The sequence below is a fragment of the Antennarius striatus genome, chromosome 7 (assembly GCF_040054535.1).
Source record: "Antennarius striatus isolate MH-2024 chromosome 7, ASM4005453v1, whole genome shotgun sequence".
Taxonomy (NCBI): domain Eukaryota; kingdom Metazoa; phylum Chordata; class Actinopteri; order Lophiiformes; family Antennariidae; genus Antennarius; species Antennarius striatus.
Genome location: NC_090782.1, coordinates 24,450,385 through 24,476,648, shown reverse-complemented (window position 1 = coordinate 24,476,648; position 26,264 = coordinate 24,450,385). Strand labels below are relative to the sequence as shown.

The 26,264-nt window shown below is 46.9% G+C and overlaps 5 protein-coding genes across 11 annotated transcripts; 2 read left to right on the top strand and 3 right to left on the bottom strand.

The window, feature by feature from the left end:
• Positions 1–22: 22 nt before the first annotated feature.
• On the bottom strand, positions 23–4,145 carry sid1 (secreted immunoglobulin domain 1). 6 transcript variants are annotated; one of them, XM_068319744.1, is made up of 5 exons: positions 3,535–3,675; positions 2,806–3,012; positions 1,232–1,405; positions 1,025–1,143; positions 23–918 (listed from the first exon to the last, which is right to left on the bottom strand). In XM_068319744.1, exons 3-5 carry the CDS (start codon positions 1,264–1,266, stop codon positions 614–616), a joined length of 459 nt encoding a protein of 152 aa, XP_068175845.1. In that variant the 5' UTR covers positions 1,267–1,405; positions 2,806–3,012; positions 3,535–3,675; the 3' UTR covers positions 23–613. The 6 variants fall into 6 exon arrangements, with proteins under 6 accessions (XP_068175845.1, XP_068175846.1, XP_068175847.1 ...); XM_068319745.1 differs by lacking the exon at positions 2,806–3,012 and having other exon boundaries at positions 1,232–1,520; positions 3,535–3,670; XM_068319746.1 differs by lacking the exons at positions 23–918; positions 1,025–1,143 and adding an exon at positions 4,012–4,145 and having other exon boundaries at positions 1,263–1,405; positions 3,535–3,656.
• A 711-nt stretch (positions 4,146–4,856) lies between these two features.
• si:ch211-1a19.3 (protein GOLM2) lies at positions 4,857–12,248 on the top strand. The gene is made up of 5 exons (XM_068319743.1): positions 4,857–5,185; positions 8,740–8,836; positions 9,994–10,147; positions 10,379–10,527; positions 11,328–12,248. Coding segments are annotated over exons 1-5 (729 nt in total). The 5' UTR covers positions 4,857–4,858; the 3' UTR covers positions 11,330–12,248.
• Positions 12,249–12,853: 605 nt separating this feature from the next.
• On the top strand, positions 12,854–15,858 carry LOC137599472 (survival motor neuron protein-like). Its single transcript, XM_068320427.1, has 8 exons — positions 12,854–12,892; positions 13,079–13,150; positions 13,910–14,029; positions 14,108–14,548; positions 14,633–14,755; positions 14,899–15,000; positions 15,132–15,248; positions 15,357–15,858. Exons 1-8 carry the CDS (start codon positions 12,854–12,856, stop codon positions 15,390–15,392), a joined length of 1,050 nt encoding a protein of 349 aa, XP_068176528.1. The 3' UTR covers positions 15,393–15,858.
• Positions 15,859–15,870: 12 nt separating this feature from the next.
• On the bottom strand, positions 15,871–18,954 carry LOC137598639 (uncharacterized). Its single transcript, XM_068319022.1, has 5 exons — positions 17,692–18,954; positions 17,483–17,515; positions 16,928–17,218; positions 16,546–16,836; positions 15,871–16,458 (listed from the first exon to the last, which is right to left on the bottom strand). Exons 1-5 carry the CDS (start codon positions 17,726–17,728, stop codon positions 16,286–16,288), a joined length of 825 nt encoding a protein of 274 aa, XP_068175123.1. The 5' UTR covers positions 17,729–18,954; the 3' UTR covers positions 15,871–16,285.
• Positions 18,955–19,068: 114 nt separating this feature from the next.
• s1pr1 (sphingosine-1-phosphate receptor 1) lies at positions 19,069–22,427 on the bottom strand. Of its 2 annotated transcripts, none has more exons than XM_068319019.1 (2): positions 22,330–22,427; positions 19,069–21,574 (listed from the first exon to the last, which is right to left on the bottom strand). In XM_068319019.1, the coding sequence occupies exon 2, from the start codon at positions 21,415–21,417 to the stop codon at positions 20,302–20,304; it is 1,116 nt and encodes a 371-aa protein (XP_068175120.1). In that variant the 5' UTR covers positions 21,418–21,574; positions 22,330–22,427; the 3' UTR covers positions 19,069–20,301. The 2 variants fall into 2 exon arrangements, with proteins under 2 accessions (XP_068175120.1, XP_068175121.1); XM_068319020.1 differs by lacking the exon at positions 22,330–22,427 and adding an exon at positions 21,851–22,297.
• Between the last annotated feature and the right edge of the window lie 3,837 nt (positions 22,428–26,264).

The following is a 26,264-nucleotide window of genomic DNA, read 5'->3' as shown; positions in this document are numbered from 1 at the left end:
TAATAAGAGAAATGGGACTAGATACTTTTTAAAAATTTTAATAAACCTTCTAAATGTTGATTCTAAATAATACGGAATGAAAACGGTTATTTTTACTGTAAAATAAACCCTAATAAAATCTTGCTCTGCCGTCCGCATCTTTGGTAGTCATGCTTTATTTTATCTTTACTCTCTGAATACTGGAAGGACTCTTTATGTGAGCAAAACGATGACACCAATCAGGGTGGAGCAGACGACCACAACAGGAGACAGGAAGTCCAAAAGGGGAAGACGGGTCAAAAATGGACTGAAAGTATGGTCACGAACTGAATACAGTCGACCAATCAAGTGAAACTGGGGCAAAACCTGCTACGACAGGAAGTAGAAAGAGAAAGACAGATGGGACATACGGACAGAAGTTTCAAATTATAACAAGAAGTGATAAATGAAATCACGACGGGATGATTCACAAACATTCCATTAAGAAAATGTTGGACAAGATATCACATTTTATTTCTTCCAAATGTGATTCTTCAGATCTAATTTCAAACATGATGATCTAAAAGTCACCTCAACAGATGAGAACTTTAAGTTGATGTTGGATTTCACCCTGACCCAAACCTCAAGCCTTGATTCAGTCTCCTGGGCAGACACTCTGCCTGAACACCTGTCCATGCTGGATGGTCCCACACCAGTACCTGGACCTTGTCCTCCAGTTGGCTGCTGAAACCTTCCACGCTGATGTGGCGCTGTAGGCTCCACCTCCCTCCGACCTCCACAACGCCACGTCTGGTGATGTGACCACTGTGTCGTCAATCCACCACAGGACATCCTGCCTAGGGGAGGTTAATTCGGTGAGGATGCAGACCAGCACCGGAGGGGATCCGGGACCCTGACTGAAGGGGACGGACGATAGAGTCTGGATAGATGGACCAGAATCTGAAAACATGGAAATAAAAATCACATCAATCAAAAATAAGAGCCACAAAGACTCAGAGACCAGCTCGGTCTCCGGGTTCTTTTTGAATGTTGGACTGAAGTTTACCTCTTGTCTTGTTTCCATGGTGATGAAGATGATCCAAGTTGCCTTCTTCAACAATCAGCTGAGTTCCAGCACTGAAGACCACGGAGAAGGGGGTGGGCTGAGACCAGATACCCCAGAAACTACAGCGGGGGACACAGACCAGAAAGAAACCATGAACAGAAGGTCAGACGGACCGCCAGAGGAGCGCTTCATTCTCCTGAGTCTCACCACAGCAGGAGGACGAAGGTCAGCGCTGCAGTCATCCTGAAGATGTCTCTTGCAGACCTCCTGGGTGTTTCTGTTCCCGACAGCTGAAGCCAGGAGACTTTGAGTGAAGCAGAAACTGTTGGAGCGGAACAGCAGCAGCAGAAACCAACTGCTGTGGGATCCCATCAACCGCCGCTCCAGTCAGTTAGAGAAGGACAGACAAACAGGAAGTTCTCTCACTGATGATGTTGTGTCCATGTCAAACTGTCAAAAACATACTTGAAGGAAGGATCACCTGTGGTTACTGCAACTAATAACCGAGACGACAAAAGACAGACATTAAAAAAAAAAAATAGATGAGATGAAACTGTTGGAGGAGCCGCTAACTGTGTTTTTTAAAGGTGTCTTTTCTTATCATCTGAATAACTAAATATTTAAAACTGTAACCTAAAATAAATTGAAATTGAACTGAACCATTTTGGCTTCAGTATTTGTTTATTCTACTTATTTACACGTTAAATGTTTACTTTGGTTATGACAATCACTGAATTTTCTTGCACTGTAGGTATTTTCTTAATTTAAATTCATAGTTTGATCAGAGATAAGCATTTATAAAAGTACAGATCAGGTTTTATTTGTCTCTTTTAAAAAATTAACTTAAATTATTCTTTGTGTTGTCATTAACTCGTTTATCTTCTTCGTGTGAAGTAAGAAAAAAAAGGTGAATTGAGTGACAGGTGAAAACAGCGCCCCCTGGATTGTAAGTGTTTAATCCCGCTTAATCCGTGTGGTCAAACAGGGTATTGCAGTCTTTTCAACACAATCAGACAGGCTATGACATCGATCAAACGCGAACCCAAGATGTGGCTCAGGAGAACAAGGTGATAGAACGGTATTTGATACCCAGTAAAACATAGAACAAGTTGTAAATATGTCAACTGTCTGTCTGTTAGCTCTGTGTGGTGCCTGACTGTTAGCAGGCTGTTTGTCTGTTAGCTGTCTGTGGTTTTATTACAACACAAACAGGAAACATCTTTAGTTTAGTTTTATGTATTTCAGGTCCAATTCTAAGTAAAAATATATTTCAAAACAAAACAATAAAGTTCCTAAAGTTTTCATGTTTCTGACAAACAGCAGTCTGGTTGTAAACAGATCAGTTTAGAGATAAATATAGTGATGCATTCACGCTGTTAATTAAAAAAAAAAAACTGAATACGAGATAAATAATATTTAATATATTAAAGAAATAACAAGAATAATAATTTTAAAAAAATAGTTCTGAAGAATTTGATTAATCACAGTCAAGAACAAGGTAGTTTAATGAGCCAATGAAGGGGAATTCACTGCATTTACTTTAGTGAACAGCTGTTTTTGTGACTTAAACATCAGATAAGCACTAAAATCTGAAGGAGGCTGAAGAAACAAACGGATCTGCAGACGCTCCATTGGATCCATCTGAAACCAGCATCACGTCCCATCATCCCCCATCTCCTCCTGTTGGCGTCCTTCGGTGATGCTGCAGTAATAAACTGCTGAGTCACTCCTACGGGATGCGCTGAGTCGCATCGACCCGTCAGGCCCACCGGTGAACCTACCAGCCTCCCCCCCAGGGCCGGGCCTCACGTCGGTGGACCTGATGGACAGGAGCAGCTGCGGACTCTGTCCGGGGGCCACCCTGTACCAGCTGATGGTGGGGGGGTCCGCCCTGGAGGAGGGGCTGTTGGCGTCCAGCAGGGGGCACTGCAGGGTGGCGTCCTCCCCCACCCTCACCTTCACAGTAGACGCAGGTGGGACCGTGGCCCCTAGACGCAAACCGCAGACACACCTGCACTTATTGACGAATCAGGAGTGGTGTCAGGCACAGACAGCCAATGAGAGCACCGCCCATCACAGAGGGGTCAGAGGGGTCAAACCAACCACCGCCTGTGGAATCTGTTTTTAGTCTTAATTTACAACAAATACTTAATATTTTTAGGAATGAAACAAACAAAGCTTTTGAGATACAAGCGAATATTTAAAAAAATTTATTTAAGATGCGTTTTTCCTGACAGTCTGAAATGATTAATTATAAAGGTATTTCCTGGCTAATTCTCTGCTGATCTAGTTTATTTTTTAGCTTTAAATATGAATAAACTGAGACTTTAGATGTTTAATCTCCTTCAGAATCTTCAATTCTTTCTAAAAGAACCTTTAATTTGACATTTTCAGCATTCAAATCTCTTCAACTGTTGCAAATGGTTCCTCATTGTATTAATAGCTATAATATCTTTATTGATGAATGATCTATATTGTTATTGATGAAGGCAAATACTGTTGGAACTCACCGCTAACAGAGAGCAGCATCAGACACACCAACGCAGACGCCATCGTGGAGCGATGGAGGAAACTGTTGCTGCTGCTGTTTTTATATCCAACGGTTCAAAAACGCTTCCTAACAGATACACAGCTGGGCACATAAACACACACACACACACACACACACACACAAACACACACACACACACACACATGTTAACTAAATCATCTATGGCAAATTTATAAATGTAAATAACAGCAGAGTTAAAATGAAAGCGTAAAACATAAAAGTTAAAAATATTGTGATTTTATTTATTTATCAGATTTCTTATCATTCTATAATCAAACAGCAGCGACTTCCAAAGTTTAGGAGAATAAAAATAAAATTTTAGAACTTGAATAAATGTAAATATAAAAGGAAAACTTGATGTTTGTTCTACGTCAACCAGCTTTACACCTATGATTTTTTCCAGTGGCGTGTATGTGTAGTGTGTGTGATGTGTCACCAGGGGGCAGTATGACAAACACTCATCCTTTAATGTGAGGGTTTATCCTCTGCAGGGAGTGAGCTGTGGCGGCTGGTGTTAACCATCAGGAGCCCGGCGGCGTTCCTCCGCTGCACGCCGGAGACGCTCAGCAGAATGTTTGAGATTGTTCTGCAGCAGGCCTGTCAGGCGCGGAGGCGTCGGGGCCCCATCCGTCGCCCCCGGCAACGGCAGCTGTCTCCAAACTACAGTAAGAGAAAGACTTGACAAACACACCACTCATCAGAAGCCACATGTTTCCACTGTCAATCTGGGATGTAACGGAGTGGGCGGGGCCTGAGTGGGTGTGGCCAGACGGATTAGCGATGCCGATACGGCGGGCGCCCTGGCAGCAGCGATCTCTAGATATTTATAGGGTGGTTGTTTGGGTGTTTCCAGGGTCCCAAACGCCGGAGCCTGTAGCCAATCGCGGCATGGGCAGGCCGGTGGAGGCGGGGCTTGTGCCAACTGTGTGCCAGCAGCTGGCAGGAGGTCAGGAAAGAGTGAGAGCTGCTGAGGAGGGATTGTGGGATCCCAGAGGTCGTCCCAGTCCAGACGGAGTGCTCACACCCTGCTGGAGTGACTCCTGGTGATCAGAGTGTCCTCCGGGCTGCGTAACGCTGATACGGAGGAGAGGAGAGGAGGAGGAAGAGGAGGGTGAGGCAGGGGGTGTGGCCGAGGTTTGCCGTCCTCCTGTCACCCCGTGAGGGAGCCCCTCCTCACGTTCCTGCCCAGCCCGAAGGGAAAGTTCAGCTCACTCCAACCTGAGACTCACCCAGACCGGCTGTGTGCTCCGCCGCTCCTCTTCATCGACGCCATCCTCATCCTCATGGCTGCCGCCTCCAGATCCTCCGAGAAGGCCAAGAACGTGGTGATCGCCCTGCTGGCGCTCTGGTCCATCATCTCGCTCATCGTCATCGTGGTTTGGGCCACATCTCCGGACCTGAAGAGCTCGTCCCAGTGCCGGGCGGAGCTGCAGGAGGCCACGGAGAAGCTGGAGGGGGCCAAGGTGGTGTTCAAGAAGAACAAGGTGGCTCTGGAGGAGATGGTGGAGGAGGGGAGGGAGGAGCGAGAGCGCCAAAGAGCCCAGATCCTGATGCTGCTGGGGCGCCTCAGCGCCACCAACGCCACGCTGGAGGAGTGTCGGCAGGAGGCGGTGAGTTTGTCCCCAGCTTGGTGTTCGTTCGGGTTCTCCTGAATGTTCATCCTGCTTCTGGAAAACTCTTCCAGAAGCTAGACTTGATTTCCGTGTAGCTCCTAAACGCCGTCTCGCTTCAGGAGAACTGCGTCCTCAGGGATCTGTTGATGATATTGGCTCCTAAAGTCCCATGATTTGCTGAGTCTCGTCATGTGACTCCTCCATCCCTGGAATCTGGATCCTATTGGTCAGACAGTTATTCTAGAAAATCTAAATATCACTGATGATGGTTTCCTTGAGGATCTGTAGAATTAAACTCCACACCGATCTGATCCCAGGTCAGTCTGAATCCTCACAGTAGGGCTTTCTATTCTGGATCACCTGATCCAGAATAGAACTTTAACCCACATGATCTAGATCTCATGACGGTGATGTCATCGCGTTATTTTTCTAAAGTTAGCAGATAAAATCTTGCGATGGCCGGCTTCCTGATCTGCAACGACCTTTCGATAAACATCCAGAACCAGCAGAGGGTAGAACTTCTGCTCCCAGTGGAGGATTGTGGGTAAAAGTTGACAGAGATTATTTCCCGAGAATCAACAGAGCCTGGACCCGGTTAGCTTCTAGCAAACAAACATTTCACAGTTTTGTTTCTGCAGAAGAGAAAGTGAACATTTCTTCATACAGGAACCCGACAGGGGGAGGGATTCTCCTCTTCCTCCCTCCCTCCTCTTCAGGAACCGTTTCCATTTCGGGAAACTTTTATTTTCCCTCCAATAACGAGACCAATCGTTTTTCCCTCCCTGAAAACGGGAGCGTTTCACACGAGAGGCTTTGGTAGCTTTCAGGATTTCATTGGAGTCGGTTGGAAAAAGTGAGTGTTTGCCCTTGTATGTCCCCCTCCCTTCCTTCCTTCTCCTCTTTGACGGTTCGTCCTGACTCATTCCAACTGCTCTTCACCTCTGCTCCACTCCTCCTCCTCCTCCTCCTCCTCCTCCTCCTCCTCCTCCTCCTCCCGCCGTGTTTTACCCAGACGCCTTCACTTCCAGAAGTGAGAAATAACCCCAAACGTCACGTTTAGAGCCCAAAGTAAACGTTAAAAAGCGACTCTGGGATTCTCAAAATCTGGAGTTCCTCCAGAAAAGCAGCTCCAGAGTCGTGACGGGAACACATTCTGACAAGCGCCCTTCAGATGACCTCTAACTGACGGTTAGAGGTCACCGCGTCTGAAACACATCGAATTATTCCTCTGATAAATCCTGAAAAAAAAAATCTATCTGGAAAATGTGCTTGTAATGGAGGCCGGCTTCTGTTTCGACAAACTGAATGGAATGCACCCCCACACACACCCCCCACCCCACCTTCTTGAACCTGGTTCACCTCATCTACCTGTAGGGTCGTCCACATCTGGATCTGGATCTCCGTCACGTCAGCTGAAGCGGGTGTTTTTTTCTGCGTTTAGGGGTTTTATTGATTTTGTTTTTTTGTGTTTAGATGTTTTTAGATGTTTTTAGATGTTTTTAGATGTTTTTTCTTCTATCAGTTGTTCAGACAGAGAAGAAACGACGTGTTTGAATGAATCAGGAACGTCTTTTCCCTCTGAACTCGTTTCATCTGACAGCTGCTGCATTCCTGCAGAATAAAGCTTCATATTTGAGCTCTAACTGTTCCCACCTGCTTTTACACGTCCAGGATTGAAACCACCTGACCTCAGGCTTTAACCCCCTCCACGCCACACAGTGAGGGCGGGGGGGGGGCTCTAATCTGTGAAACTCATGAGCTACCTGTGATATTTCAAAGTGTTGTGTGATATTGTGGGTTGGTGGGTGTCCACTTCTTGTGTTTTGTAGATCAAACCGGTGTTAGAAGGTCTCAGCAGAGTCCATCCTGGTCTGGAGCTCCATCAGGGTTCAGATGTTCCCCACTGCTGATCCAGAAGAACCAGTAGTTCAGAACCATCTGGATCAGAGCCCACAAGGTTCTGTGGAGCTATGAAACCAAACTGGACCTTCTGAGGTCTCTGGATCAGTGGTACGTCCTGATGTGAACCCCCTCCTGATGTGGGCAGGGGTTCTGAGTCAGCTTTGCTTCCTGGTACCCTAAAAAACGGGTCAGGTGGATCCCATCAAGGATCAGGAGATAGTACAAGAACACATCAAGAGTCCACCAAGACCCGGTTCCAGAAGAAGTCCTGGATCATTCTAGAGGCCTCATCTGACTGGAAACCTGAGAAACCCTCTGGTGGATCTGGAGGAGGAGAAGCAGGAACGTTCCAGAGCTGGAGGAACGGTATCAGATTCCTCAGGAACCAGAAACTGGATCTGGATGTGGATCAGGTGTAGAGCAGGTAAAGGTTTCTCTAGGAGAACTGGACCTTCAGGACACTGGTGTTGATCAATCAACGGCTCCTTAATCAGAAGGGTTGGAGGTAGTTCTGATGCGGTCCTGACGCGGTCCTGATGTGGTCCTGATGCCCTCCTGGTTCCCTCGGTTCTGGAGCCGTTAGCTCATGTGGTTCTGCTAGCAGGCGTTTGTTCGGAGGCTCCTTTAACTCTGTTTAAAGAGCGGCTCTAATTTTAGCCGCTGCGTTCAGACAAAGGAATGTTTCTAAAAGCCGTCAAGTTCACAGATGGAGCGCCGCTGCTTTCCATCAGCAGCTCCACCCTGACAGGCTGGCACCGCCCGGCCCGGCCCGACCCAAACCAGATCGCAAACCACATGTTAGCCCACGGGTGTCGCTGGGTTTAGGCCAGTTTAGGCCTTGCAAAAACGTCTTCAGGATCTCTGATGGTCTGTGTAGGTTGGTTTCCTGTACAGCAGGTTGGTTTCCTGTTGCAGCAGGTTGGTTTCCTGTACAACAGGTTGGTTTCCTGTATAGCAGGTTGGTTTCCTGTTGCAGCAGGTTGGTTTCCTGTATAGCAGGTTGGTTTCCTGTACAGCAGGTTGGTTTCCTGTACAGCAGGTTGGTTTCCTGTTGCAGCAGGTTGGTTTCCTGTACAGCAGGTTGGTTTCCTGTACAGCAGGTTGGTTTCCTGTTGCAACAGGTTGGTTTCCTGTATAGCAGGTTGGTTTCCTGTACAACAGGTTGGTTTCCTGTACAACAGGTTGGTTTCCTGTACAGCAGGTTGGTTTCCTGTACAGCAGGTTGGTTTCCTGTTGCAGCAGGTTGGTTTCCTGTACAACAGGTTGGTTTCCTGTTGCAGCAGGTTGGTTTCCTGTACAGCAGGTTGGTTTCCTGTTGCAACAGGTTGGTTTCCTGTACAACAGGTTGGTTTCCTGTACAGCAGGTTGGTTTCCTGTACAGCAGGTTGGTTTCCTGTTGCAACAGGTTGGTTTCCTGTACAACAGGTTGGTTTCCTGTACAGCAGGTTGGTTTCCTGTACAGCAGGTTGGTTTCCTGTTGCAGCAGGAACTTTGTTCAACTTTGTTCAGAAGCTAAATGCTAAATGTTTAGTGGTTTTACAGTCAGCCGTTATTCCAATCGAGTGTAAACTCTTCTCGTGTTGGCGTGTCCCATCACTCTCTCATTAACAGGATGCTTCCTCCTGGGGTGTGTTTGTTTCATCCTGCAGGTCGTCCTGAACGGGAACATCAGCGTCCTGCAGGAGGACGTGGAGCTGCTGCGCCAGAAGGAGGCGAACCTCACGCATCAGCTCAGCCTGCAGGAAGGTAGGAAAAACCCCATCACTGCCATGAAAGGAGACTTTCTCAGCGAGCCACCGGCGGCATTCTTAGCTGCATTTTCCCCCCTCTGTTACCATGACGACCTGTGAGTCATAGTAAATAAACATCCAGGATTGGCTGGCTTAAAAAAACACAGGAGAGCCTTTCTGCTCCGAGAGAAAAAGTTGTAAACTGAAAAATATAAGAAGGATTCTCTTTAAAATGTTTCAGTCGTCAAATTCAGTCCAGGGTGGAGGAAACGATGGAAACTCTGACAAACGTATTTTTTTAATCCAAGAAGGAGGACTAAAAAGAGAAGACGCGTAAAGAAAGAGAACGTTTCAAGAGAGCAGAAGTAGAAAAGTAAGAAACATGAGTGAAAATGAAGGAAAGAGGAAAAATCAGCAGGAAATAAAGGTGAGAAAAGATAAAAAACAAAAAAAAAAGAAAAGGAACGACGAGAGGAAAGGAAGGTAGGAACGGGTGCAGGTTCCTGTGTGGGGAATGGAAACTGTCGTACTACAGTAGCCGTGTTTGTGTTCGCTGCCCGGCAGCAGGACGCCGTCAGCGCCGTGGCATGTGGGCTTCCCTGTGACGATGTCACGGCGCTACGCTGATGCTAGCAGCTCCCGCTCGGCCATCGCAACCCCAACTTGACGTGTCAGCTGACCCCGGGAGCAGCTGAGATGCTTAACGGTTCAAGATGAGCTGAAAATGTTGGGGGTTTTTTTGAATACGTTTCGAGGCCCGCTGGGATGTTTTCCGTCTCCTTGTGGAATCGGAGACGAGCTTTTGTCTCAGATTGGGAAGTCTTCTCCGGTAGGAGCGGCTGCCTGATGGAAGACACGCCTCGATAAAAGGCGACTTCCTGCGCCGAACAATCGGAGGGAAGCGGTGGATGCCGCAGATATGAGGGGAGCATTGTGCGAACGGGCGGCGACGACGGCGGGTAAACATCAGGCGGGGGGGGGGGTTAATGAGGGCAGGTCTGCGTGGAACAAGTGAGTCAAAACGAGTCATTACATCTGCTGAAGTGTGAGGCACCTGAGGTAGAGGAACAATGGGATGTTTGGTCTGAAAGTTTAAAAGAAAGAAACAGATTTGAGCTCAATTTGACCTTGAACTGACGCGTGATTCCCGTCTGTCCTTGTCTGTGTGCTCAGATCACATCGAGTCCCTGCAGGAGAACATGACCCAGGCGCTCCATCAGACCTCCTCCTGCTTCAGCCTGAAGGCCGCCGCCGAGAGTCACATGACGGCGGCGCAGAGCCAAACCAAAGCCTGCGAGTCGGGACAGCAGTACCTGCACAAACAGCTGTGAGTTGGCCACGCCCACCCGGTCCGGCACGCCGTTATCAGATAGAACGCCAGCCGGGTCAGAGAGGAGGTCACAGAGTTTATTTATTTCTGATTTGAACGATCAGATCCTCATAAAGAGAAAAATAAAGTTTAAAAAAAAAATTTTTTAAATAAAGTTTTTTTTTCTTCTACCAGTTGGATGCACAAAATGAGTGTATCTTTGTTACAATCGTCCTCTTTGTTTTGCAGTCAGAAGTGTAAAGACAAGAGCGCTGAAGCCTCCCAGCAGCCCAAGCGGCAGGAAGCCCCCTGCCCCCCTCCCACCGACGCCGCCTCGCCCCTCTCTGGCATTCCAGCGATGATGCTCCTCGTCTGCGGCGCCCTGCACCTGACAACCTGTGAGTATCAGCCAACACGCCACCAGATGATAACAGAACAGAAAGTTCCCGCTGCACCCGAACGCATCAAAAACAAGAATCTGCATTCCAACATCTGCAACAAGAAAGCCTATAAATAAATCCCACTTAAAATATTTTCTAATGTGAATCAAGAAGGATTAAGTTTAGTTTAACCCTTTTACTACCAAAGGGATCACTGGTTTAAGACATGTTTATTTCAAATTAAAATGATTTGAAAATAGATTTTTGCAATCTCAGAAATCTGACAATTTCTTAGAAGAAAAAATTGAAGAAAATTCCCAATTCTGTTTTTGTCCTTTTCTTTATATAACACACATTTTTACGTATTTAATTACATCACACTAATAAATATGTAACAGATATTGAAAGTTCTAATTCTCCTGGAAAAAATGTGCAAATCTAAGGAATGTTTTGACACAGTTACTAACAAAAATAGACAAAAAAGACCAGACTTTTTAGTAAATACATCTATATTATGGAAGTAAAATGGTTAAAAAACATTTTACATGAGCTGAGTCAGAAGTGACTGAATTTAAAACCATCAGGAGTGGGGGAAAAAAGAATCAAAAACGAGTTTAAATCCTTCCTGTAAATCCGACCACTAAATATACACTAGAGCGACGTTTGAAGGGCTCCATCTCCTCAACCGGGGTGGTGTCGCCACCTGCTGGCGGGAGCTGCTTCCTGCAGCAACAACTCTGGAAAAACAGGACGCAAAACAACCCAGACAGATAAAGAGGAAGGGTTCCCTTCACTTTGAATGTGTTTCCTGTCCTCAGGAGCTCGACCCGGCGTCCACCTGTCCATCGACAGAGAGCACTGTGGTCCAGGATGTGGGCGGAGCCTGGACGGACTCAGATCGCCATGGAGACGCGTCACGCTGTCATAGGACGAACGATTGGACCCAAACTCTGCTGAGACGTTTACTGACAGATTTAAAGACTCCGCTGCTTCACCACTGTTTTCTCTGTTCGAGCTGAACCGTCGTTTCCGCTGCTTCTTGTCACGTTTCAGCCTGGTAAATATTCTCTTTAGATTGATTCAGACATGCAGGGAAAGAATTCATCAAAGTCACGACGCGCCGTTCTGGAACAGGACAGGAAATCTACTGTTAACATTCGGCCACAAACATCACAAAATAGATTTAATATCATAATAATATAAAGTTTTTGTTTAGATTCTGATGAATTATGCATAAAAAAAATATTAAAACTTACTTTTTTTTAATTCACTTTTATTTAATTGTCATTCTGGACATCTTCCAGAGGAGTGATTGGTTGGTGGAATGGTGGGCGGAGCCTCCCGTTCCTAATGCGGACCTGATCTTGAACGCGTTGTGATGAATTCTGTCTCTGCAGTGATTCATGAAGATTCTGTGTATCTAGAAAACGATCAGCAGGGACCCACAGGGAAGTTTGGGGTGCCGCGTTTAAACCTGACTCTTGATCTGGTCCAGAGGTACAACACACACAGCTGATGGTTATAGATTCACCGTTATTTTACTGATCGGTGAATTCAGATTATCAGCAACTACTGATCAACCGCGAATGGAACAGCTGATCCAGAGTCAGGTGTAAACGGGGTCTGATTTTATTCATGAAGCTTGAAGCTCTGTTACTGCAGCCGGCAAAAGACTCGACTTTTGAGAAGGTTTTATCAAATTTGAAGGGAGCGCTAAGAATGAGGATTGGGGGGTGGGGGGTGGGGGACAAGGGTGTTGGGGAGTGGGGGGTGGTGTTCATGAAATAATAAACCTGAAAAGTTTCTACCATGTTTTCTGTCTTTATTGACCAGGAGCTCAAAATTTAGACTTCAATGTTTGAAACTAACAAATTGCATGTACTGTACTTAATTCCATTTTAGAGAGATAGATATTCTTTATTTATCCCAAACTGGAAAGTTTAAACGTTACAGTAGCAGAACAGACAGAAACAGGGAAAAACATACATTGAGGAAAAATAAGACAATAGGGAAAAATAATATTAAAAATATTAACAATAATAATAATAACAATTTTACATTTACAAATAATTTGAAAACTTTTTACTGTTGTCTGTGTGACGTCACTACATTGAGTTATTAGTTTCTGTGGATCTGGATTAAATAACTTCTTAAACGGTCGTGCTGTAAAAAAACAAAAAAAAAAAACCCAAAAACACGAACTCCATCTATCGGCAACGATGTTTGTCTTCCTGGAAAACTTTTATTTTGAAAGGAGTAGCCGGAAACGTTCGTCGTACATCCGGGCAACTTGACACTGGTGTCAACGTTGAATTAATGCTTGACAGTTCAGTTGAAGCCGGTCATGACGGAGGAGACGGACTTCCACGTTTCCACGGAGCCGGTACGTGTTTATTATGTATTATTATTATTTTTATTATTAATTATAAGATTTTTTATTTTAATGTTGATATTCACTTATAAAACGTAAAATTACCGGGAAACCACCTTTTGAACAAGTGGTTAGCCACCCGTCACTTGGCGGCTGTTTTCTGTTAGCCTTCTGCTAGCTAACAGTTTCTGTTCGCAGGAATCCGCGGAAAACGAAGAGGAGGAAACTTCACTGGTGGAAACTTTACACAAAACACTGGAAATAACAGAGGTTTGTAAAAATAAATTATTTATGCTGAAAATACAAAAAATAAACTGAAATGTTACCACACAAAGGTTAAAATTACGTCATTTCTGACGCAAAATTCTTGTAAAAACGTCACGTCCCGTATTTTTTTGTGTTAGTTTTGCTAATTATTTTTCTAATCGCCTGTTTTTTTTTTACGAGCTCTCTTAATGTGGCCCTAAAATAATATCACACTATCAGAGAATTATTGCAAAAACGAAATGATCTGATATTTCTGTAGAATGAATGAATGAAAATGAATGAATGACACAGTTTTCTAAATTAATTTGTACACAAGACCTTTTTAAAAAAAACACATTTTTCAGCATAAAACACACATCGCACGTCAGACATTGTAGAAAGAACAAACATGTCAACAAGTTTGTCTTAAAATAATCAAATATATCACCATTAAAATATCAAAACTTCATGATAGTAAAACATAACTAAAAACAAAGCACTGACAGACTTCAACATCCCTGAATTCGAAATTTTACCCTGACCTACGTGCATTGGTCAAAGATCTTTCTATTTTATTCGGTTTCTGAGTGTACAGAACTTGAAATTTGACCTTGACTTAGTTTTCTCAAGGTCATCATCTAATTTTTCATCCCCTTTGCCGCCCGAGTAATGCGCTTTTTGAAAAGCACAGACCAGTTAGCAGTCATTTCCTGGCCGGTAATCCCATTAAGTCGTTGTGTGTTGTGATGTTTGTGTGTTTGCTTGTTTTGTTTGTGTTTACAGGACTTCAGCCTGTTGACATGGGCGGAGTCAGAGGAGGAAGACGACAAAGAGAAGCTGGAACCGACAGAGCAACAGGACGTCTCCCCACCTGCTCTGGAGTTCGTCCGCACCGAACCGGAGGTGACGACCTACCGGGGTTCAGGTAGGGCTTTGACCCGGTGACGGCCCCCCGTCTCTGAACGAGTCTGCCCCCCCCAGTGGGAGGAAGGCGCCGAATGTGTAGCCGTGTGGGCAGAGGACGGCAAGCTGTATCCGGCTAAGGTGGTGTCGGTGGAGGGAGATCACTGCCGCGTCCGTTTCCATGACTACGGCAACGAGGAGGAGGTGGAGCTGAGTGTCCTCAAAACGCCGGCTGAGAGCTCTCAGGTGACGTTCACGCGCCAGCCGGCGACCATCAGCGCGAGTCGCCACCTCGTCTCTGTCATCGTCTCGTTGTGCTTTCAGGAGTGGAGGCCAGGATGTCGCTGCCGGGCGGTTTACTCAGAGGACGGTCTGGTCTATCCGGCCGTGGTCCTGTGGGTCGAAGGTCAACGCTGCGGCGTTCGCTTCGACATTTACAACAACATGGAGGAACATGATGTCAGCAGCCTCCTGAGCCCCAGCGAGCTCCATGGCAACAGCAGAGCCACAAGGCCCAAGGTAGAGACCCGGACCTGGACCCGACTGCACGGTCTGTCCAGTGATGCTGTGTTGATCTTTAACCCCTCCCCAATGGTCCGGCAGGACCACAGATGGAAGTCCGTGGCGACCAGCGGTGCCGCCGCCGACGGGAGGAGGAGCAGAGGTGAGAACCACGGCGAGCAAGGAAGAGAGAGGAGGAGAGGGGTGCACCAGAGCCCCCCCATGGTGAGATCTCAGTCTACCGCTGCACGAAGATCCACCTCCACGCAAGACCAGCACTGATGACATCATCATCATGTGACCCGTTAATTTGTGTTGCAGTGTTGGTTCCGGTCGTGAACCTTTAAATCTGTCGCTTCTGTTTGCAGGACAAAGAGAACCCCAGTCAAGAGAAGAAGAAAGACGCGGAGAAACCGACCAATCACGGCATTCCGTTCTTCCCCCAGTTTCCTCCTCAGCTGAACCCGGGGGTAAAAGAGACACCGATGTTCATGAACCTGTTTGAACTGAGTTTGTCCTCTTTAAAGTTGTGTGTGTGTGTGTGTGTGTGTGTGTGTGTGTGTGTGTGTGTGTGTGTGTGTGTGTGTGTGTGTGTCTCCAGGACAACGTGCCCTTCATGCCTCTTCCTCCCCCTCTCCAGTCGTCTGACGGCGTCGGCGCCACCACCAGCATGATGATGCTGTGGTACATCTGTGGGTTCCACACTGGCAGCTACATGGTGAGGGGACTCCACTGGGGGGGTGGGGGGAGTCTTTTGAGGTCATGTGACACGTTGCCTCACAAGAGAGTGCGGTGATGACGATGGTTGGTTCTGGTTGTGTTTCAGGCCCAGCAGGAGTCCAAGTCGAGTCAGAAACCCTGAGGTAAGACCGTGGACCCCGGATGGTGATGATGTCACGATGATGTCATCAGGATGTGGCTGTTAAGCACGCAGAGAGACACCCGTTCTTTTTTACCTGTTCTATTTTTTGTTTTGTTTTATTTATTTCTTAATAAGTTTCTCCGTTCCAACATTTTCTTGCTGGAGAACTTAATGTTCAGACTTTCACCGGGTTGTGTTTAAAGTTCGATGTTTTGATTGGCTCGTTGATTGTGTGGAGAGTTCTCAGTGTTGCTCAGCGAATCAAAAGTTCTGTTAGAACCTTTAAAACATTTGATATTAAATCCAAAGATTTGAAAATTTCACTCTCTTCATGTCATCAATAGACCTGGATCAATAGATCAGTAATACAAATCAGTATGTGCACCATGAGACTCTTTAACTTCCAGCCAATCACAAATGAAGGGGGAGGGACACACCCAGGAAGTATTATGAGAAAAAATCCAATCAGATGTCAGGGATTCAAAACTCAAAAAATGTTCAGGATTTATCACAAAAACAGTTCAAAATGATTCTCAAGAACTTACACAAAATCAGATTCATCACCAGAAGTAAAGTGAAGGCCACCATGTAGCTCCTCCCCTTCCTCTAAGACCCCACCAATCAAAATTAGATAGATGGATTGATAGATCCTTAATGAAAGAATGAAATAATTACTTAATCGCGGAGGAAATTTAAGAAAAGTTCACCAAATACTCAAATCTGGTATCCCACGGAGTTTTCATAACAAATTATAGCTCCGCCCCCTTTATGGATGTGTTCTGAAACATCCAATCAAGTCCAATCATGAAAATCAGGTGGTTCATCCGTGATAAGGTTGTTTGTGGGAACACCTGAAGGTGGCTTTGGGTTCGAGAACTAATTGGATGTGCCGATCACAGTTGGGTGCTGCAGGTCTCGTTGGGCGCCGGTCGGTGGTTGGTCGGTTGGATGGTGACCCTCCGATCTCCAGCCCCAACGAACACCCAGATCCCGTTTCTAAAGGCCTCCATCTGATCATCATCCGCCAGCACGTCCCAGCGGCCTGAGGAGGAGACCTGAGTCCAGTCTGAAAACCAACCCCAGACACGAAGAGTCAAGAATTACCCATTGATGATGATGGGGGGAGGGGTCCAGATGGTGATTGGTTCCTCACCGACCACGAACAGCATCTTGTGGTTGCTGGGCTCCGAGCGGATGCTGAGATGTTCCTCTGGGTCGTACCTGCAGGTCAGGTTGACCGGAAGCAGGACGGTTTTCTTCTCCCAAACGGTGAGCTGCTCCCCCGTCAGGTTCCTGCTGCAGGAGCCCTCGGCCAACCGGATCTCACCTCTGTAGAAGCGACAGCTGAAGGCGGAGCCGACCGGCAGCGAGCAGGTGACCTCCACGCTGTCATCAGGGGAGACAAAGCGATTGCCGACGGATAACGTGGGGCTGGGTCTACTTCCTGGAGGAGAGACCACTAGCGGTCAGGACAGAACAAGGAAGCTAACGGCTCAAGTTGAAGGTCAGAGGGGGCAGTGTCTAAATCCACTCACCCCACACGGTCACGCCACTCACATCGCTGAGCGCTGACGTGTACTGCTGGAGGTGGTAGTCGCACCTTAGGTAGACCCGGCTGCCCACTGGGCGTGTCCCCAGCAGCTGCCTGGAGGTCAGGTGGAACCGACACAGGAAGTGGGTGGTCCCCGTCACCCTGAAGGGGGTCTGAGAGCCGTCCCTGTACAGGCGGCATTCCCCCCCTCTGTAGTCGATGGGGAGGGTACAGACAACCACCACCGCCTCCCCGTCCTGGATGTCACTACTGTCGATAATGATCCGGGGTTTCTCTGCAGACAGAACATGTTGACTAGAGAAAAGTCATCTAGAGAGAACACGTCATCTAGAGAAGATGCAATCTAGAGACAACAAATAAAGAGAACATATCTAGAGAAGATGCAATCTAGAGAGAACACCTAATTTAGAGAGAACATATCTAGACAAGATGTAATCTAGAGAGAACACATCATCTAGATTGAACACATCATCTTGAAAAGACTTCATCTAGAGTTTTAGTAGGATACTTCTTGATGACTGTTCCTCATTTAACTCACCAGACCACATTGGCCGGGCCGCTGCTGTCCACCCTGTCGATCAATCACAGACAAACAAAAAGTCAGCTGATCACGTTTTGTTGTTCTCCACTAAATGATAAAAACTCTGTTCTGAACTCCTCCCACATGATGTTTGAGATTTTGTGTTTCACCACTTTAAAAATGGAGAAGCGTCTAAACAGATTTCTGATGGATGGGTTCAGACTCACAGCAGAGGGGCAGCATGAAGACCAGGATCAGGTCCATCAGGTGCTCCTCAGGTACAGCTCAATCCTGACTCTCTGATGTATTCAGGAACTTTTTGTTCAGGGCTCGGAAGAGATTCAGGTTTATGCCTCTTTACCCTGGTAAAATACTTTGAACCCTGTCTGTCCCTAACTGCCCCACGCCCATATATGTACATAGCCCGCCCTGTACCCAACAACAACATTAATGTGTACTCAAGACAACACAAACACTGTCATCATATAAAACCACAGCAAAAGAGACTTTTATCTGGAAAGCGTCATGTTTTGTATCCCAAAGCTGAGAGAACTAAATAAAAACGAGTTCCTCTGACAAATCATTGAAGATATAAAGTATGTAATTGTTAAAAAGACATAACTCTTCCTGACCAACGTGGACTTTAATGTATTTTCTGCATGTCTAGCAGGGCCACAGGACTAGCATAGCACAAGCAGGTAACCTCAAGTCATGTTTGCAGAGCTCTCCGACCAATCAGGTGTCTGGAAATAGACATCTTCATTCCTAGAGGACCAGGGATCTCAGTGTGTGGATCGTGAGAGCGGTGAGAACATTTTCATGGTTTTTATGTAAATGAGATCTTGAACGGAGAGGCAGAGACTCCTCTGCCGACCAGGAAGTGGAGCAGGACGTTAGTGGAAGACTTCATGACTTCTGAGTGTGTGTATATATACAGTGCGCCCTCGTTCTTTGCGGTTAATGCGTTCCACACACGATTAATGAATTCTGCGATAGAGCTACAAACTATGTATCTTATTATTTATGGTAATTTAATCGTTATGAACCCTCCCCATACTGATATTAAACCACCTTCTGTCTGTATTACCGTTTCCAACACTCTTATTAACTGTTTAAAGCACTTTTATGTTTTACTTAAGTCCGAGACTCACGGAACCAAGTGCGCTTCTAGATGCCGTCAGCCAATAGAATGTGCGTATGGTATCACGTGACTGCCTACCAAAAATCCTAGATGAGGTGAAGTTGCAAGCTTTGATGCGATAATGTGCGAGGGCGCACTGTATATAATATATACAGTAGAGTAAGAATAACTTCTCCACTGGGGTTTAATACAGAATCTTGCTACTGCTGTAATGTCTGAATGTGACCACAGGGGGGCAGCAGTCACTCAGCTCCTGCTGTTTCCACCTCTTCTCAAGGAGAAACAGTTTGAGACGTTTAAGACAAACTGTTTGAATAAATTGAATCATCTCAGCGTTTCAGACACCGCTTCAGTTTCTATCAGTCCCTCCAGTGTCAGCAGCTGAAACACTTCCTGTTCTCATTCCTCTGATTGAAACCGGTTTGGCCGTTCCGTCGGTGTGGAACTAGTTCTGGTACACGAGGCGTTTCTATTTCTCTTTATTGAATCCTAACAAACCAACATTCAGGAATGAAGCGATGGAGACGGACACACACACACATCTCAGGCTGGACACACATTAATGGATTAATCGGTCAGATTCCAATAGAAGATGGTTCTCGTTCCCGTCATCTGATTGGACGCCTGCCAGATCAGCGATGATCAACTGGGTCTGAGCAGCAACATCAGAAAGGAAATCAAAAGGTGGATTTTAAATGGGTTGTTTAGAAGTTCTACCCAATCAGGATCTTCAGCCTTGATGTATTTTACATGTTTACATTTTCCTCTGGCTTCTCATCCAATCAGAAGCCTGAGATTAACTTTAGTCCAGGTCACGTGATATGATAAGTGCTGGAAAAATCTTTATGGCTTTTCTGTTTTTAATTGTTCCTCAATCCATTTTCTCTTCTGATGTTTTTACTCGGCAGAAATGACAGAGAATTTATTTGTCTTTTCTTTCTGGCTCCAAGTATAAATTAATTTCGCTAAAACAACATCACTACCAACAAGAAAACACAGACAGGAAGTAGAAAATACATTCTGACCAATGGATGCTACAACTTTTACAAAAATACCAACAGAAACTTTCCGAGCTCAGGTGTTCCTTTTGTTTTCAGGAACCATCAGAAACCCGATCGAACAGCTTAGAACAACCCAAACAGTTCTAGAGCTGCTTCACGCCTTTAACAGGATCCGGAGGAACACCTGAGCTTTGATTTCAATTTACAGGTACGTCATGGGTTTTTTTTTAAGGGAAATGAAAAGAAAGCATCATGAATTAATTGATATTTCTTAAATATTGACAGTTGTGTGTTTAAATGCTAAAGGTTCTAGTGGTTCTTAGAGGGTCAGTACAGTCTTCTACGGCAATCAATAACACTTTATTTGAAGCTGGGGTTGGTTTGGAGTAATATTGATCTTCGTAATGGATTATAACTTGAATAATTCAGCGGCTTGATCATGCATGAGGAGTTCGGTAAATGTCCAACTTCATGGAGTCATGACTCGTTCTGGTCAAGATCCACGTCAACAGATAAGAAGACGGACTCATCCACCAGTTCAACCAGCATGTAGATGTGAGCGTCTTCCTCTGAGGGTTCGGTTGCACCAGTTCGACCAGTTGGAGGGTTCGGTTCCATCGGCGACGCCATCGCCGGTCGCGTTTGTGCCACTTTCCAAACTTCTAAGTCGCTACGACTACTGTACATCCAGGTGTTTAGGATGATGAAGCGATGTTCCCTGAAGACGCCGCCCTCGTCTCCCTTGGCGAATACTCGGTCTCCTCCTTGTTGGGGTGGGAGGAGTTATCTGACTTGCTGCGGCTGAACTCCGCCCCCATGATGGGCCCGGTGAACTTGGGCCGGACACAGGCGGTGCAGCAGAGCAGCGTCTTCAGGAAGGCCCGGCGCATCTCGTTGCTGGTCAGTGTGTAGATGAGCGGGTTCATGGCGGAGTTGAGCACAGCCAGCGCCAGGAACCACTCCGCCTTGTAGAGGATGGGGCAGCTCAGTGTCTCGCAGGCGGCGTCCAGCAGGAGGAGGATGAAGAGCGGCGCCCAGCAGGCGATGAAGCAGCTCAGGACGATGATGACAGTCTTCAGCAGAGCCATGGACTTCTCGGAACTCTTGATGTTGGCGCCGGCGTTGCTGCGTCCGTTGGAGACCTTGCGAAAGATGAGCTTGCGGCTGCGGGTGCGCACCAGGGCGTAGATGCGGGCGTAGAGCACGACGATGGCCATGAGGATGATACTGAAGACGGTGGTGCAGAACAGGATGTAGGTCTTGTGGTAGAGGGGCAACACGGTGGAGCAGCGGGTCATGCTCTGGATGCAGTTCCAGCCCATCACCGGCAGACCGCCCAGCGCCGCCGCGATCATCCACACTGTGCTGATCAGCAGGAAGACGCGGAAGGTGTTGCCGTTGTTGTGCAGCTTCATCTTCAGCATGGTGAGGTGGCGCTCGATGGCGATGGCCAGCAGGCTGAAGACGGACGCCGCCAGCGCCACAAACATGCTGCCCTCCCTGAAGAACCATTGCGTGGGCGTCAGCTTGTAGGTGTTGGCGCCCGACAGCAGGATGTTGGCGGTGTAGACCACGCCCGCCAGCAGATCGGACAGCGCCAGGTTCCCAATGAAGTAGTACATGGGCTTGTGAAACTTCTTGGTCCTCCAGATGGTGGTGAGGACCAGGATGTTTTCCAGGATGATGAAGCAGCACACGATGATGAAGACCACCGAGTCGGCCTTCAGACCAGAGTCCTGCTCCGTCTTGCGGAACTTTCCGGTGTAGTTGTAGTGTTTGGCGATCAGGTCGGAGTAGCTGGACTCGGCCATGACCCGCAGGTGCAAAGGGGGGTCCAGCAGGGGGCGCTGCGTCCTCAAACTTCAGCCTTCATGTCAGGTGGTCGCCCTGAAGAGGGGCAGAGACGGTCCTGCTGCTGGGGGGGGGCATGGTCCTGGAGGCGGATGGAGACTCTCAGCGGATTCAGAACTTTGAGGGAACAAAACGGTTTCATTTAAGTCTGAATCCAACTTTTATGACAGAAAAAAACCAAACATCCGTCCCGAAACCGGATCACCTCAGCCAAATCTGTTAGTCCGAATAAACCGGTTTACCAAAATCTGATCGGGTCACGAACCGATTCAGTTCCACTTTAAAACCTGATTATGGAGATCAAACGTCCTGAAAACATCAAAAGTGACCCTTCAATGCATTTCAGTGAGTCTTTCTGGTGATGACGTCATCGGAGATGAAATATTCACTGACCTCTTCGATCGAATCGATTCTCAGCTTCGGTTCGGTTCGGTTCTTTATTAGTCCGTTAACCTGATCCGAGACCAGCTTGATTGTTAAATACGTTTGCATGAAATAAGAATAAAAATAAACCCCGACAGCAGATTTAAAAACGTTTTAAACGTTGAAACCGACTCGTTCCCACCGTTCACACGTTTTCAATCAATCAAACGATCCGGATTCGTTCGGGTTTAAACGCGATCAAATCAAAAGTCCCGGTGACGTCACCTCAGCTTTAAATCAGCTTTAAAGTTAGTCTTAAACGCGTTCACGTGTTTTTTTAAAAAAATTTTTTAACTTTTTAATCAAATCCGGATCGATCCCATCAAACTAACACCGGATCTCACAAAACTCCGTTACACTTGATTTTATTCCGTGAACGAGTTTCTACCGGAGCTTCACGGTCGGTCGAACCGGTTGACCGGGTTTACCGGAGAAAAGAGAGTTTTTACCTTCAGCGGGAGTCCGGAGGAAAAACAACCCGACGGCAGCTTGAACCGGAGCGCGCGCACACACACACACACACACACACACACACACACACACACACTGAGGAGGAGGAGGGGATGAAGATGCTGCCCTCCTCCCGCTCCCTCCCGGTTCAGTTCAGTCTTTTACTCTCTAATGATGTTGAACTGATGACAGAATCAAACTTATATTAAAATAAACTCTTCAGTTTGTTTTGTTAGAATTAAAACCTTTTATTTCCTAGTCTTGTAATTTTAATTCTAATAATTTATTCTCACCGGAGAAGACTCGAACCGCCCGTTACCGGTGCAGTACCGCCACAAACCACGGGGGGCGCTGATTCACGCAAATACACCAACGCAAAGAAGGAAACGTGAACGCTGCAAATAAATCACACGTGTAAATAAACATGAAATGGTCATGTGACCAGGTGAGGCCAATTAATTAAAAGTAACTGTTTCTGATAGAATTTATGATTTTCGTTTTTGGTATTAAAGGTTTGATATTTCAAATTTCACCTCTGTTTAGTGCGTGAGAACAACCAGCTGAGCCCCGCCCCCACAAAACCCTGACCTCTGACCTCCATCATATCTGTGAGGTCAGCAGGGTGGAGTCACACTCTCTGGTGGTGGTGGTGGGGGGCTGCGAATCAGATCAGACTGAAGAACTGTCTGCATCATCATCATCATCTTCAACATCATCATCTTCATCATCGTCAAATGAAAACATGTTCTCATCGGAACGTTCTTAAACTTTCCTCTTCTATCAGATCCAGGATCAGGCTACGTAGCATGGTGCGCTAACGCTAACGGCAATCTCCAAACAAACTTTACGCGTCGATGCTTCTGGACAGAAAGTTTTCCCGGCGTCACCAGACCCGATGACATCACAAACACGTCACGCCTGATTGGACCGACTATGTTTTTGTCTCAACAGAAACACTGACACTAGCTCAGAGAGGTGCATTGTGGGTCGGTCTCTGTGAGATGTCTGGGCTGTGACCTCACTTCCTGTCCAGGCGGTACCATTGTTTCAGACCCTCAGGTCAACTGGTTGAACTGGAACAGCTGCTGTACTGATGGGATGGATGATGGATGGATGATGGATGGATGATGGATGGAGAAAGTATTCCCTGCTACCATAGTGGGATCCCACTATGGTAGCAGGGAATACTTGCCTATCCCAGTAACATGTTGGGAAATGCTACTGGGATCAGATCCAGGGTCAGCTGGTGAAACTGGGGTCATACTGGTTGTTGGTCATGTGACCAGTCCTTGATTCCAGTTTGCTGCTCTCAGTCAGAAAATGGAGCTGAGATGAGGAGCAGCAGAGAGGGTGAGGATGGGGTGAGGAGGAGGAGGAGGAGGAGGGGGTGAAGAGGTGCTGGATAACAAAAGCCTCTTTCCTCAGAGCTGCATAGCAAAGCGTCGCCATGACGACCGGAGGGAACGGGGGGGCGACGAGGGCAGGGGGAACGGAACAGGAGGACGAATGATCAGACTTTAACTCGTGAGGCGTTCAGGTTCACGTCGGATCCCGGTCCCGGTTCTCCAGACCAGAACGCGTAAGAGTGTTCCCGGTTCTTGTTCCTGATCCTCGTCTCTGGTGTCGTTTCGCTGGTCCAGGTTTCAGTTCAGGTCCTGGTGCCGTCCAACATTCCTCAGTGAAATATTAGCTGCAGAACTTGTGCAGCCTGTAATTATGGTTTGGATCGGCGCCGGCGTGACAGGAAGCCAGCCCGCTTCTTCCTCTCTGACTTCCTGTCATGTTAATCCTTGTTTCCCCAGCTGAGGGGAACGTGGAGGGTCGCCATCGTTTACCTCAGTGTGTGTGTGTGTGTGTGTGTGTGTGTGTGTGTGTGTGTGTGTGTGTGTGTTCACAATAAACACCACAGAAGAAGACAATCCTGGACTTTCTGGTGGTATCAGTAGCCAAGCCATCAGACAGAAGTAGTCGAGTGGAGAGTGGACCTGAGCCTCTGAGTGTGTTTAGTCACACGGTTTTAAGAACACTTGACCTAAGGACCTGAGTAGAGGTCAGAGGTCGTCCTGCCAGTTTGCTGCTCGCCTCCGATTGGCCGTCAGTTTGATCGTAGTTTACTTTGGAAGAAGGAAAATAAAAGACAGGAATCGATAAGAGATGAAAAGTTAATGACATCAAAGCGTCCGTCTGGTCGGAGAGGCCGCCTCACAGGAAGCACTCACAGCTGAAAGGAAGACCACAACAACATCCCCGCCAAAATAAAAGATGGATGAGACGCCATTACTTTATTGCACACATAAAACATCATGTCTGGGAGAGAATGCTGAACAGACTGATGGGAAAACATGGCGTCAGAAAGGTATTTGTAGTCCTCTCCATTATTTGTAGTCTTTTTGGTCGATGCGAACATAATGCTAAGGTTGCATTAGCTGGAATATATCCTAGCTTTTGCCTTATTCACATGGTCACAACTGTCATGTCATGTTAGCCCTGAGCGTTAGCGTTTGGGTTAGCATTTGTAGTGACTGAGGGGGCGGAGTTACAAACCTAAAGAGCTTTAAGTGAAGGATGTTTGGACGTTCTTCATCGCCAGGCTGGGGCAGGAGGCCCGTGGTGGACGTCAGGCTGGAGGGGGTACGGCGTAGTGGGCGGGGCGGGATGGGGGGGCGGGGGCCTCTGCTGCACCCTGGGGTCCTCTTAGCATTCAGCGGCGTCCTCATTAGACATGCAAAGCTGCAGGGCCGGAGCTGCGGGCCTGAATGAGTCGCCTTTGTCCTGTAATTGGAGATGTTTCTGTGGGAGCCACAAAGAACCCGGGGCCTCCTCACCCCCAGACCCCCCCACCACATTTCTGATTCAGCCCCCCCCCGCCCACCACCACCACCACCAACTCAACATAGTTGTGTAACTCGTTGCATAAAGATTTGATTTCGGGAGAAATGAAGCAGAAGCTGGACGCTGTGGTGACGCGTATTCATCTGGTCACATGATGTTTACCTGGTAAACAAACATTCATCAACATCACATGGTAGGCCACCACCATCACCATCATCACCACCGCCATCATCACCATCATCATCATCAGCACCATCACCATCATCACCACCACCACCATCATCACCACCACCACCATCACCATCATCACCACCACCATCATCACCATCATCATCATCAGCACCATCACCATCATCACCACCACCATCATCAGGATGTCGTTCTTGTCGACTTTCTATCGGAGAATATTTTTTGTTTTCCTTCACAGTATTTGAAATAACAGACGTGTTACCGTGACGACAGATGATCAGCCAGAACGACAGGGAGTGTGAGGCTTTTAGAGTTCATAAATAACCTCAATGAACTGCAGATGCTCATCTGTCTCCGGTTAGAGCTCTATTTTCTCCTCCGGTTTATTTCTCACGTTTCCATCTGAGGACGGACTAAACCACAGCGTGGATGATAGATGGAGACGACGCAGCTGCGTCGCGTGGCGGTCTGCTGTTAATGTTGACGTTTGCGCTAAAGAGATAAACCTCTAAATGTCGCAGCAGACAGATAACGCATCAGGAACACTTTTAATCCAGTTTAGACGCTCTATCTGTTTAATCCTGTTTGCGTCTGACTTCTGAGGTCATGTGACGCTTGAATTCACCTGGACGCGACGCCTCGGAGAGATCGGTTCATGTTTGGCCTCGATTCAGTCAGGAAAGGGATAAACACTGTGGTAACAGCCCATCTATTTTATCTTATAACAGATATGGGCAAATTATAGCCCTAGGGCCATTTGTGGCCCCTTAGGCTTGGTAGTCCGGCCCGTCAAACTAAATGCAGTTGTAAAATATTTTTTATGATAAACCTTGCATGTGTTTGCTTTGATGCCTATTAAAGCCCAAAATTGTTATACAATTGTTTTTAAATGGCGTTTTATTTGTGCACATAA

Excerpts from the sequence above, each read along its gene's own strand:
- sid1 (XM_068319744.1), bottom strand. The coding sequence starts at position 1,266 with ATGACTGCAGCGCTGACCTTCGTCCTCCTGCTGTG. Across the intron at positions 1,144-1,231 it reads ACCTTCGTCCTCCTGCTGTG|TTTCTGGGGTATCTGGTCTC; the intron begins GTGAGACTCAGG and ends CCCCCGCTGTAG. Across the intron at positions 919-1,024 it reads CCATGGAAACAAGACAAGAG|ATTCTGGTCCATCTATCCAG; the intron begins GTAAACTTCAGT and ends CCATGTTTTCAG.
- si:ch211-1a19.3 (XM_068319743.1), top strand. The coding sequence starts at position 4,859 with ATGGCTGCCGCCTCCAGATCCTCCGAGAAGGCCAAGAACGTGGTGATC. Across the intron at positions 5,186-8,739 it reads AGGAGTGTCGGCAGGAGGCG|GTCGTCCTGAACGGGAACAT; the intron begins GTGAGTTTGTCC and ends TTCATCCTGCAG. Across the intron at positions 8,837-9,993 it reads TCAGCTCAGCCTGCAGGAAG|ATCACATCGAGTCCCTGCAG; the intron begins GTAGGAAAAACC and ends CTGTGTGCTCAG.
- LOC137599472 (XM_068320427.1), top strand. The coding sequence starts at position 12,854 with ATGACGGAGGAGACGGACTTCCACGTTTCCACGGAGCCG. Across the intron at positions 12,893-13,078 it reads TCCACGTTTCCACGGAGCCG|GAATCCGCGGAAAACGAAGA; the intron begins GTACGTGTTTAT and ends TTCTGTTCGCAG. Across the intron at positions 14,030-14,107 it reads TCGTCCGCACCGAACCGGAG|TGGGAGGAAGGCGCCGAATG; the intron begins GTGACGACCTAC and ends TGCCCCCCCCAG.
- LOC137598639 (XM_068319022.1), bottom strand. The coding sequence starts at position 17,728 with ATGGACCTGATCCTGGTCTTCATGCTGCCCCTCTGCT. Across the intron at positions 17,516-17,691 it reads CTTCATGCTGCCCCTCTGCT|GGTGGACAGCAGCGGCCCGG; the intron begins GTGAGTCTGAAC and ends ATTGATCGACAG. Across the intron at positions 16,459-16,545 it reads CAAGATGCTGTTCGTGGTCG|ACTGGACTCAGGTCTCCTCC; the intron begins GTGAGGAACCAA and ends GTTGGTTTTCAG.
- s1pr1 (XM_068319019.1), bottom strand. The coding sequence starts at position 21,417 with ATGGCCGAGTCCAGCTACTCCGACCTGATCGCCAAACACTACAACTAC.